Genomic DNA, 12,257 nt, shown 5'->3' on the forward strand with positions numbered 1-12,257 from the left:
CCCCTGGCGGGCCGGGCCAGTTTGTTTACCTGCCGCGTTCGCAGGTTCGGCCGATCGTGGCTCCCAGTGGCTGCGGTTTGCTGCTCCAGGCCAATGGGAGCTGCTGGAAGCGGTGCGGGCCGAGGGACGTACTGGCCGCCGCTTCCAGCAACTCCCATTGGCCTGGAGCAGCAAATCGCGTCCACTGGGAGCCGCGATTGGCTGAACCTGCGGACGCAGCAGGTAAACAAACCGGCCCGGCCCGCCAGGGGCTTTCCCTGCACAAGTGGCGGAACAAGTTTGGGAACCACTGTCCTAGAGGAAACAATTGGTGTTTGTCTAGAGCCTGATTTTGAAAACTTGCTTCCAAATTCACATCTGCAATTTTGTGGGTGACAAGAATTGTGAGTGACATTTTATTGCACTTAAATATTTAGGGAAAAGTTTTCAAAAATGGGCCCTGACTTTTGCTGCCTCAAGTTTTGGGGGCCCAGCTTAAAACACCTACAGTTGAGCACCCAAAAAAATGTTGGCTTTAGCTACGTGGCTGCAGCCAGCAAGCAGGTAGTTAGAATCGCTGTGCTGAGATGAGGCCACAATTATGTGGACCTGCAATGTCAGAGGCCAGGCTAAGACTCTCTTAAAAATAAGGACTTAGTCTGTTACTTTGGCTCAGATAAGCACTGTGTACCCTCAAACATGAGAGCTGGCAGCATTTTGACTTAACTACCTAGGTGAGGGTAGATGCAAATTTAGTCAGTAGAAGCACCAGAGTGATTTTCACTGAATCATTCAACAGTTTATAGATGGTACCTTCTTCCTTTTTTCCTCTCTAAGGCAAATAACTGAAATTGTTTAACTGCATTCCTCTATACCAGAACACTGCACACCCGTAGACACCTGGACAGGTGAAAACTTAGTTACGCTTGTATCATTTGCCTTATTCAGTGAATTAACTCCTCGTATTAGTCCCAATTTATGCCTTATTGAATGGTCCAGATTGATTGTGGACTTTAGAAAGGTGTTGGCCTCCTGTACTGTGAAAGGAAAATCATTAGACAAAAAATTCCCAAAGAGTTCTGGGTCCCCATCCAAGGCCAAGATGTTCTGGAGGACTTTGTGCATGGAGTACAGCTCTTTACAGTTTTCCACGAAGATTCCCCATAAGGACTGGTTCCTGTACTCCTCCGTTGGTCGAATCTGCAGCCTGTCCTCAAGGCACTGCAACACCCAACTCAAGCGGCATGGCCATTGATTAGCCATGACCACCCATGCAGCCACGGACCTTGCAGACATTGTATGTCTCATAAGGTTCTGCTGCAGCATGAGTCTGATGGTGATGGGAATTGTGTTGACTATCCTTTTCATTTGAATAATGCTATCTGGAATGTATTTATAGAGACAATCAGTGTCATCGTGCAGAGCATGAAATGCTTCATGAATATACCTCACAGCTTGAGCATCGATTTGGCTTTGGTCCAATTCACTGGACATCTCCATATCTACCAGCTTTATCATTTTCCCCTTTACGTTCCTGACTCCCCTTTCCATGTTTTTTGTGATGATTTTGTACATCAGGTCCTCCCGGCTCTGGACAGCATCTTGCAAATGCTGCAGTTTGGACTTTGTGCCCATCTCTGGTATTGAAAAAGGCAAAGTCACCGTGCGGTTCAGGAACAGGTACCCGTTGTCGGCCATTCCTTTCATGCAGCTGGTTTGTTCCAAACACGATGCAATGATGCTGGGATCTATCACCAGGATGAAAATGAATGGGGCGTTAGTGTCCGAGAGCAAAGTATTTATTGCATTCAAAACCCCAACGACCCTCTCTGGGTAGCACATATCCAAACTGGTGATCTCCAGCACTATGCGCAGCCGCCGTCTCTGATAGATCTCCATGTAATACACAAAGCTGGTCAGCATCTCGATTTCCTTCTTCACTTGGCTCATGAAGCCTAGGTGACTGCTAAACTTCTCACTGTCTGTCATCTTCTCAATTTTCTGCTTCTGGCTGATAACCATGTTCTTAACCACAGAGAAAACAGTCACTAATATTCCTGATCCAGACAGGCCGGTGGTAGCACTGCCAATGACCTTTAACGCACTGCTGTCTTTTATTCCTGGAACAAAGATCGCCACTGAGAGCAGGCTTACGCCTGACACTAGGACAAACACGAGGCCTCCTAACGTAAGACAGGTCCGCTTGTTGAGAAGCCATTCGTCTTGGCTAAAGCCAGAGGCAAATCTGGGCCTTTTCCCCATCACGTGGTAAAAGCTCAAAGGCAGGGCACCAAAGTGCTTGCGGATGCTTTGACAGAGCGTGGTGACCAGCCCTGCCCACAGCTTGTCGCTGCCGGCATATTGCCAAGCACTAAATCTGATGAAGAGGAACTGAATGTTCTCCCTCCTCAGGTGGATTTCAGTGATCACTGGCTGGTAGAAGAGCAGATACCACAGGAGAAGAAAATAGCCCCAACCTTCAGGTCTTCTTGGCTTTTGGTTTGATTTTCTCAGCTCCTCTTCTTCTCTCTGAATGGATTCTTTGAGCATGCAGGCTGGAGAAGCAGAAAAAACAACTGGTTACCCTGCTGTATGGCACCGTGTCACATTAAGGGGAGGTGGGGAGGCCCTTCCAAACAGGTCACGTGGCCCTGATTTGTTGTCTTACTGGGTCTCTGAAATAAACTGTTTAATAGGGTGCCATAGGGATCTGTGCTAGCTTTGGTCTGTCTTAATTTAACATCTTCATTAATGATCTGGAGAAAAGGGATAAATTGCATATTAGAAAAAATGGCAGATGATTTTAAACGGAGAGGTTCTGCAAACTTGGAGGCCGGAGAAATAACATGAAGGGACCTAGAGAGATTTGGAGAAGAGTCAGAAAAAATAAAATGGATTCAACTTGAAAGATGCAGCCAGTGCATCCCAGGGAAAGTATCCCAAACACATATACTCCAAGGGTGACAGGGAGGGTTGGTGTGTGGCAGTGGGCAGCAAATTAGACAGGAGCTTGAAATGTTATAAGGCAGCAGACGAGACCATTGCACATGTGGGCAGCATACGCAAAGAATCACACTACAGAGCAGGGGGACCTGGCTTGGATGCAACTGTCCCTGGGACGTTGTGTTCAGTTCACAGGTGTGCAAAGTAGCTGAATTAACTTTGCTGCTGGAATCTTAACTATGGTGTTTCCTGACTTTCTGGAGTTTTAATGGAGGCTTATTTCATATTTAACTTCCTTGTTTTGCTTTGGAGGAAATTGCATGTAATGCATGAGATCCTGGAGTCTTGGACTCCAGCGAGTATTTGCCTGAATGAAAATTGAAAGACAGGATCTGGGTCCCGGCATAGTATGTCCATGGCCCCATATAGCTCTGAAATGTGCATTCTATTCAGGTGAGAATGGTGGGATGGGCTCCCGTCTTTGCTGCTGAAATGTGATATGTTTGGGGACAGATTGCTGGAAGGCAGCTGCCCGGTAGTTTCCATGGGGATCCTGGCAGTAAAGAAGGCAGAACACAGTTCGTTTCTATAAATGAAAACAGAGAATTTGCAGAATATAGTCGGTTGAAACAAACATCACTGAAAAACCCAGAGAGATTGGGGGCTGTGATTGTCACCTGACTCTTATAACAGGGTGTTTGGGGGACTTTTAGTTATGTATTACAATCTTCCTCATGCGAAGTGTCCGAGTAACCTCCTCCAGGGGCGGCTTTGTTTTTTTTGCTGCCCCAAGCACGGCAGTCAGGCCGCCTTTGGCGGTGCGCCTGCGGGAGGTCCGCCGGTCCCGCGCCTTCGGTGTACCCGCCGCCAAATTGCCACTGAAGCCACGGGACCGGCGGACCTCCCGCAGGCATGCCACCAAGAGCAGCCTGACTGCCACCCTCGGAGCGAACGGCAGGCCGCCCCCCCGCGGCTTGCCACCCCAGGCACGCGCTTGGTGCTCTGGTGCCTGGAGCTGCCGCTGATCTCCTTTCTCTGTTCAGTCCCCTTGTTAAAGACTGCAACATCCCTGAACCTTTCTAACTGGGCAGGAAGAACATACGCTGTGACGGCACTAATCTAACCAAGCCAGCTCACTAGCTGGCTGTGTGTGGGAGCACAAAGGGGCATACAAATGTTTAGCATATCTGGCACGTAAATACCTTGCAAGTCGGCTACAATGCCGTATGAATACCTGTTCTCACTTTCAGGTGACATTGTAGATAAGAATCATAGACTCATAGGGCTTGTCTACACTTGCAAGCTGGAGCGCATTAAATCAGCCCCGGGTGCCCTAACTCCTGAAGTGTCCACACTGGCACGTAGAGCGCCCGGACTCCGCGGCTGGAGCGCCCCTGGTAATCCACCTCCACGAGAAGCATAGAGCTTTCTGCGCCCCAGTGTGGACGCTCTGGTCTATTAATGCGCTCTGATCGGCCTCCAGGAAGTGTCCCACAATGCCTGTTCTAGCCACTCTGGTCATCACTTCGAAGTCTACTGCCCTGCCCTCAGGTGACCAACCATCAGACCTGCCCTTTAAATTATCTGAGAATTTTGAGAGTCCCCTTCCTGTTTGCTCAGCCAGGCGTGGAGTGCTCTCAGCGAATCTTTCCAGGTGACCATCTCTCCACGCACCAGGCGATCCCCAGTATGGAGCAATGGCGAGGTGCTGGACCTCATCAGTGTTTGGAGGAAGCTGTCCAGTTCCAGCTGTGCTCCAGCTGTAGGAATTACGATACCTATGGGCGGATATCAAGGGCCATGATAGAAAGGGGGCATGACCAGGGCGCAGTGCGGTGCAGGATTAAAGTGAAGGAGCTGCGGAACGCCTACCACAAAGGGCAGGAGGCAAACAGCCGCTCCGGTGCTGCCCCCACAACCTGCCGGTTCTACAAAGGGCTGGACGAGATACTTGGGGCAACCCCACCTCCACTCCAAAGAGCACCATGGACACTTCAGAGGCCGTGGCAGCCCAGAGTGCAACAAGGCAGGAGGAGGAAAGAGGGAGCGAGGGTACTGAGGAGGAGGGGGGCCCAGAGCCAGAGGACAGCCTGGCATCCCTAGATGCCTGCAGCCAGGAGCTGTTTTTAAGCCAGGAGGAAGGTAGCCAGTCGCAGCGGACGGTGCTTGGGGAAGAACAAACAGCAGAGGAGGTGCCTGGTAAGCGGCTTTGATTTTGAGAAGGGAGTTGTTGGGTGCGGGCTGTTGGGGCGAGGAGGGTTAGGGCTGCGTGCATGCCTAGATGCGGAATAGGGCATTGGTGTAGTCTCGCACATCGCGGTAATGGGCCTCAGTGATCTCATTGAAGGTCTCATGCAGACGCTGGGCAATCCGCTTGCGCAGGTTCCTTGGCAGAGCTGCCGTGCTCCTTGTTCCAGTCAGGCTAACATGTCCACGCCAGTGTGCCGTGAGGGGTGGGGCGACCGTTGCTGCACACAGGCAAGCTGAATATGGGCCAGGGCAGAAGCCGCATCGTAGTAGAAGGCCCTCCCTTGCTTCCCAGGTCACCCTCAGCAGTGAGATATCTTCCAGATATCTAACCCATCCTGTGGAAAATGTGGGGACAGTGTTCAGTATAGGGGCCCCCTGCAGCTGTTGGCTCTCCCCAAGGCACAGGATCCCAGAGAACAGTACAGTCCTGGAACAATCAGTCCCCCCTGCCCCTGTGGTTACTCCCCATTTCGGGGCTCTTGTGGGTAGTGTGCGCTCGCCTTGGGACAGGCAGTTTGTGTTATTGTGTGCACTGTGCTTGTCTTGAAGTTCGGCCGAATCATTGCTCTGTCTAGTGTGAACAATGCTGCCGCTGTTAAATGTTGCATTTTGGCTTTACAAATGCAACCTTGAGATCCAGCCGTCCTTGTTATCAAGGGCCGAAAGGCTGCACAGATTCAGGAAGCAGCTGCGAAGAAGCAAGGAGGACCTTCTTAGAGGTTTTTAAGGCCTGGCTTGACAAAGCCCTGGCTGGGATGATTTAGTTGGTGTTGGTCCTGCTTTGAGCAGGGGGTTGGACTAGATACCTCCTGAGATCCCTTCCAACCCTGATATTCTATGGCCTTGTCTACACTTGCAGATGTAGAGTGCCAGGAGTTAAACCAGCCCTCGGAGATAGCATCAGGGAAAGTGCTTCCATGTGTTCACACTGTCAGCTGCAAGGGACTCAGTGCTTCACCACCCTCCTAGTGAAATAGTGTTTCCTAATATCCAACCTGGACCTCCCCCACTGCAACTTGAGACCATTACTCCTTGTTCTGTCATCTGCCACCACTGAGAACAGCCGAGCTCCATCCTCTTTGGAACCCCCCTCCAGGTAGTTGAAGGCTGTTATCCAATCCCGCCCCCACCCCTTCTCTTCTGCAGACTAAACAAGCCCAGTTCCCTCAGTCTCCCCTCGTAAGTCATGTGCCCAAGTTCCCTGATCATTTTCGTTGCCCTCTGCTGGATTCTCTCCAATTTGTCCACATCCTTTCTGTAGTGGGGGGCCCAAAACTGGACGCAATACTCCAGATGTGGCCTCACCAGTGCCCAATAGAGGGGAATAATCACTTCCCTCGATCTGCTGGCAATGCTCCTACTAATGCAGCCCAATATGCCATTAGCCTGCTTGGCAACAAGGGCACACTGCTGACTCATATCCAGCTTCTCGTCCACTGTAATCCCCAGGTCCTTTTCTGCAGAACTGCTGCTTAGCCAGTTGGTCCCAGCCTGTAGCAGTGCATGGGATTCTTCTGTCCTAAGTGCAGGACTCTGCACTTGTCCTTGTTGAACTTCATCAGATTTCTTTTTGCCCAATCCTCCAATTTGTCAAGGTCATACAAGACCCTATCCCTACCATCCAGGATAACCTCTCCACCCACCTTAGTGTCATCTGCGAACTTGCTGAGGGTGCAATCTATCCCATCATCCAGATCATTAATAAAGATGTTGAACAAAACTGGCGCCACGTCTGACCCCTGGGGTACTCGGCTTGATACCAGCTGCCAACTAGACATCGAGCCATTGATCACTACCCATTGAGCCCGATAATCTAGCCATGTTATAGTCCATTCATCCAATCCATACTTTTTTAATTTGCTGGCAAGAATACTGTAGGAGACCGTATCAAAAGTTTTGCTGAAGTCAAGATATATCACGTCCACTGCTTTCACCATATCCACAGAGCCAGTTATCTCATCAGAGAAGGCAATCAGGTTGGTCAGGCATGACTTGCCCTTGGTGAATCCATGTTGACTGTTCCTGATCACCTTCCTCTCCTCCAAGTGCTTCAAAATGGTGGAAGTGGGCAGCATTATCTCTAAAGTTTCACACTGTTCTGTTTTTGAGTGCGGTTATGTAAAAAAAAGTCTACGTTTATAAGTTGCCCTTTCACGATAAAGAGATTACACTAGAGTACTTGCATGAGGTGAATTGAGAACTACTTCTTTTGTTTCTCTTTTTTACAGTGCAGATATTTGTCATAACAAATATAATACAAAGCGAGCACTGTGCACTTTGCATTCTGTGTTGTAATTGAAATCAATATATTTGAAAATATAGAAAAACATCGAAAATATTTATACTAAATTCAAATTGGTATTCTATTATTAACAGTGTGATTAAAACTACAATCAATGGCAACTATTTTTTAATCTAGTTAATTTGCTTTGCATTAATTACTTGCGTTAACTGCAATGAATTGACAGTCCTACTAAATATCTTTAAAAATTTGGGGCTAGATGCCTATCTGCATCTTTAGGTGCCTAAATCATAGAATATCAGGGTTGGAAGGGACCTCAGGAGGTCATCTAGTCCAACCCCCTGCTCAAAGCAGGGCCAATCCCAAGACAGATTTTTGACCCAGTTCCATAAATTGCCCCCTCAAGGATTGAACTCACAACCCTGGGTTTAGCAGGCCAATACTCAAGCCACTGAGCTATCCCTCCCCCCTTTTAAATAAATTAATGGAGATATCCCATCTCCTAGAACTGGAAGGGACCTTGAAAGGTCATTGAGTCCAGTCCCCTGCCTTCACTAGCAGGACCAAGTACTAATCTTGCCCCAGACCCCTAAGTGGCCCTCTCAAGGATTGATCTCACAACCCTGGGTGTAGGAGGCCAATACTCAAACCACTGAGCTATCCCTTCCTATATCTGGCCCTAAGTAACTGAGGAGCCTAAGTCCCATTTTGAAAGGCGACTTGGTAGCTGATTAAAAGCATTTATATTGGTAGGGCATATTTTGGTAAAAATAAGCTATAACCAATAAAGAAACTGATACAGAAAAAGCAGGAATACCTCCTTTAGAAATGGATGTAACTATATTGATACTTCCCCCAGCACGGCCTCAGTTACACTGATACAAACATATAACTTCTGTTTGCTGAAATAAGTTTTACCATTATGGACACTTTCAAAACCAATATGCAGTAGAACTTCAGAGTTACGAACACCAGAGTTACGAACTGAGCAGTCAACCACACACCGCATTTGGAACCAGAAGTATGCGGTCAGGCAGCAGCCGGGACCAATATAAAAAGAGGCTAATACTGCACAATAATGTGTTAAATGTAAACCTCTAAAAAGTAAAGGAAAAGCAGCATTTTTATTTTGCATATTAAAGTTTCAAAGCTGTATTAAGTCAATGTTCAGCTGTGAACTTTTGAAAGAACATTTTCTTCAGAGTTACAAACCACCTCCATCCCCGAGGGGTTCATAACTCTGAGGTTCTACTGTAGTTAAATCAGTACAAAGACTTTGTATTGGCCAGCCTGAGAACAACGTGTTACACCAGACCAGAAGTTGTTTGAGCTGGGACACCTTTAGTACGGTAATAAGTCTGCCGACTCATCACTGGGTACATGGGTGGTGGCTATATAGGCTGGGGGGCTGGGGCTGAGCCTCCCCGAACAGCCCAGTGTGGCCCCGCCCATGTGCCACCCACCCAGCACTCCGGGGCTGTGGGCACTGGGGATGCCCCCAGCGCTCTGGGGCTGCGGGCACTCAGATGGCCCAGGGCTGGGGGGGGGGGGAAGGGCACATCCACAGTGGAGTGCTCTGGACTCCAGTGGGAGAGGGAGGGCAGGAGAGGAGGGGGAGGGGCCTCAGGCAGAAGGGGAGGGGCCGGGAGCTAGCCTGCCCCAACAGCTGGTTCACCCGCCACCCATGACTGGACACTACTGTGTTAACCCGTTGTTGACCGTTTGCCCATCAGAGGGCTCCATAATCTCCAAAGGATGGGAAGGGTCGGGAGTGCGGGGGCAGCTGGGCTGAAGAGGGGGCTGGTGACTGTGTAGAGCAGGGAGCAGCTGGTCATGAAGGAAATGGCTGGGTAACCTACAGCACGGGAGATGGGACTGGAGGACCTGGGGGCTAGGCTACAGGGGCCCGCGCCCAGCAGTAGCTGCAGCAGGAGGCAGGGGCCAGCTCTGAGCAGGAGGAGGGCATCAGGGAAAAGGACTGTGGTGGAAGCCGCAAGGGACTGTGCTGGGGCCTGGCAGGGGCTGAGTTTATCGTGTTTCATTTGTATGGTAAAGCCACCGTGCCCAGGGCAATAGCCCCTTTGTGCCCAGAGTCCGACTCGCAGCATGCACACAGTCTGGGGAACCCCCTGAGGCCTGTAGAGCCCCTTGCTTGGATCACTCACTGCACTTGCCTCCGAGCATGCTACCAGACACCTAGGAGCTGGCATCCCATAGCACTCGCAGCACCCTGCCGTGGATCCGGTACAGGTCATACCCCTTCACTGCCGGGCCAGGCGGGAGAATATTGGCGTTCCTCTCTCTCTCCCAGCAGCCTGTCTTGTGCCAGTCTGCCATGCTCCACCCAGCGCCTCCTAGGTATTCTAGCCTGTCTGAAAGCGCCCGTTCTCCTGCCTGGGGAAACCCCAAAGCATCCCTGAGCCCACCTGTTATTTTATCAAGCAGCGAATTAAAACGGCTCCCAACGGGACAGTAGAAGCCGATGGTCACGGGCGTAGAGGTGTGCAGCAGTGTCTTGGAGAGGCAGCAGCAGTAAATATCATCTTCAGTCAGAAAATCTGGGGAAGAGGAGGCATCCGTAAACACAGAGAAATAAACATACCCGTGCCCCCGCCCTCCCCCCGAATCGGTTTGGCTGTTTGCCAGGAGTGGCTGGGCTGGACAGGATGTGAGAGCGCCCTTGGGAATGCACAGGGCCAGTGGCTGTGACCCTGTTCTCAGTCTCTTTAGTAGCATAAGAAGCTCCACGCAGCAAATCTTTTTCCAGGGACACGTTTTACGCTTTCTTCAGAACAACAAATGTTTTTAGCTCGTCCTTCGGGAGCCTCAGCTCAGCACCTGCTAATCAGCCAAGTAGCCCATCGCTGAGAGAATACATGTTTCAGGCCAAAGTCTCTGGTCTGCGGCACTCTTTTTCAGCGCCCAAGCAGTGCAATGGGAGCAGAAACCGCCAGGAACTCCCCAGCTGGAGGAGTTGCCGGTAGGCAGAGCTGGTACAGCTGTCCTCCCTGGAGCCCCCAGTGCCGAAGCCATGTCAGTAGCAAGGAGGGGCAGGCAGGGAGAGTGGCAAGAGCTCAAATCCCCAGAGGGTGTATAGTCTCTAGGGAGCCACAACCAGTGGGCTGCACTAAAATGGGCCTGGGCCGAGGATCAGGTTGCTGGCTCCTTGACAGCTCCCACTGCTGCTGTACCCAACATAAGCTGGATGCAGAAGAGAATCTGGCCCTGTGGGAGGAATCCTCCCCACCGGGCCACGCATAGGCGATGGCTGTGTAGCAGCTCTGCAGAGTTTGCTTAAACCCAGAAGCCCTGGGCCTCCGAGCTATGAATGTAGCAGGTGTGTTGTTCTTTGGGAGCCTTGTTTGCTTTCTGGGATAGAGTGAACTTTGGAGCTGATCCCTGTGCCCTGCGTAGGCAGACAGCCTGGGTACAGAGATCTTTGTTTGCACAGCATTTACAGAGGTTATTAAAGTCTATAAATGAACATCGGTTGTAATGAACACCTAGTGTTCCCTTGATCTTGATCACCACAGAGAGGGAAAGGACTTTGAACAGATCTTTGATAGTTTTATACAACCTACAGAAACGCTATGAGTTATGCCTTCGTTGTGCATCTGCTGGAATTCCCCCATGAATGTGGGAGAAGAAATCTGTGTCGTTTTAATACGCCGTGCCACTCTAAAGAGTGACTCTCTGGAATGGCCCCTTCTTAGTCGATCTGCTCCTTGGGCTGCATTTTCTGTTCCTGTTTGGCACAGAAGTGAGTATACTACCCTGCGCCCTGATGTTGGTTACAGCAGCCTAGGGGCTGCTCTAATCTGTGCCAGCTGGCTATAGTCCCTGTGCGACCATATAGAAACGCACATCCCTGGTCATGCACCCTCTTCACTCTGCACGTGAGGGGTGGCTCAGTGACGGGCTACGCTGGCTGCCTGCCTGCCGAGAGCTCCCTCGTGCCTGGGCAATTCTCAGGTGGGCAGATCCAAATGTTTCCTGGACCCTTTGCTGAGGGGCTGGAACGTTACTGAGAATCTGGCCCTTTGTGGTTCTCAGTCAGAGTTGCACACTTCAGTAACTCATCCTTTTTGATTGTTTTTACCGGTCGGTATCTCCAAGCTAAACAGCTAAAAAGGAGACAGTGGGATTCTTCTCCTTGTGCGTCATCCAGAGACTTGGGTATAAAATCAGAACAGGCTACACCTGAGCAAACCCACTGACAAGGTGTCACTTGGGGAGGAGAAGAAAAGAGCCCTGATAGATTGTCAGATCTCAGGCTGGCCCATTTGATCTAGAGCCTGAGAACTGGGCTGTGCACAGATTCAATCAAATCATTTTAAAACCAGTTAAGGTAAATGGGTGCAAACCCCTAGCTTGGATAGACAGGCTTAATCCAGTGCAATATTCGTTCTATGAGTTTAGCTTGCAAACCAATAGAAGGGGGTTTACACTGGGAGAAGGGTGTCCATGTTAGGGCTTTGCACTGGACAAATACTGTATATAGAGTATATTGTAGTTGGCTAGCTCAACTGCTAGAAGAGGGCCTCATCCTCCCTGACTGAACTAACCTCGTTATCTCTAGACTGATTCTTGCCTGCATATTTATACCTGCCTCTGGAAACTTCCACTACATGCATCTGACGAAGTGGGTATTCACCCACAAAAGCTCATGCTCCGATACGTCTGTTAGTCTATAAGGTGCCACAGGACTCTTTGTCGCTTTGTATACAGAGAAGCCCTTAGACAATAAATGTGAAGCCCGATGCCTCTCTCATTATAGTCTCTATTCAGAGCAGAGCCACGCTTTAACGGCTTGCTATTTTATAACCAAAACAATGCAAATTAA

The 12,257-nt window shown here is 50.0% G+C and overlaps 1 protein-coding gene across 1 annotated transcript; it reads right to left on the reverse strand.

Annotated features, from left to right (window-relative positions):
- Positions 1–834: 834 nt before the first annotated feature.
- NKPD1 (NTPase KAP family P-loop domain containing 1) lies at positions 835–10,627 on the reverse strand. The gene is made up of 2 exons (XM_034793165.1): positions 9,841–10,627; positions 835–2,534 (listed from the first exon to the last, which is right to left on the reverse strand). Exons 1-2 carry the CDS (start codon positions 10,148–10,150, stop codon positions 835–837), a joined length of 2,010 nt encoding a protein of 669 aa, XP_034649056.1. The 5' UTR covers positions 10,151–10,627.
- Between the last annotated feature and the right edge of the window lie 1,630 nt (positions 10,628–12,257).

This window comes from Trachemys scripta, chromosome 16, assembly GCF_013100865.1.
Source record: "Trachemys scripta elegans isolate TJP31775 chromosome 16, CAS_Tse_1.0, whole genome shotgun sequence".
NCBI classification, from domain to species: domain Eukaryota; kingdom Metazoa; phylum Chordata; order Testudines; family Emydidae; genus Trachemys; species Trachemys scripta.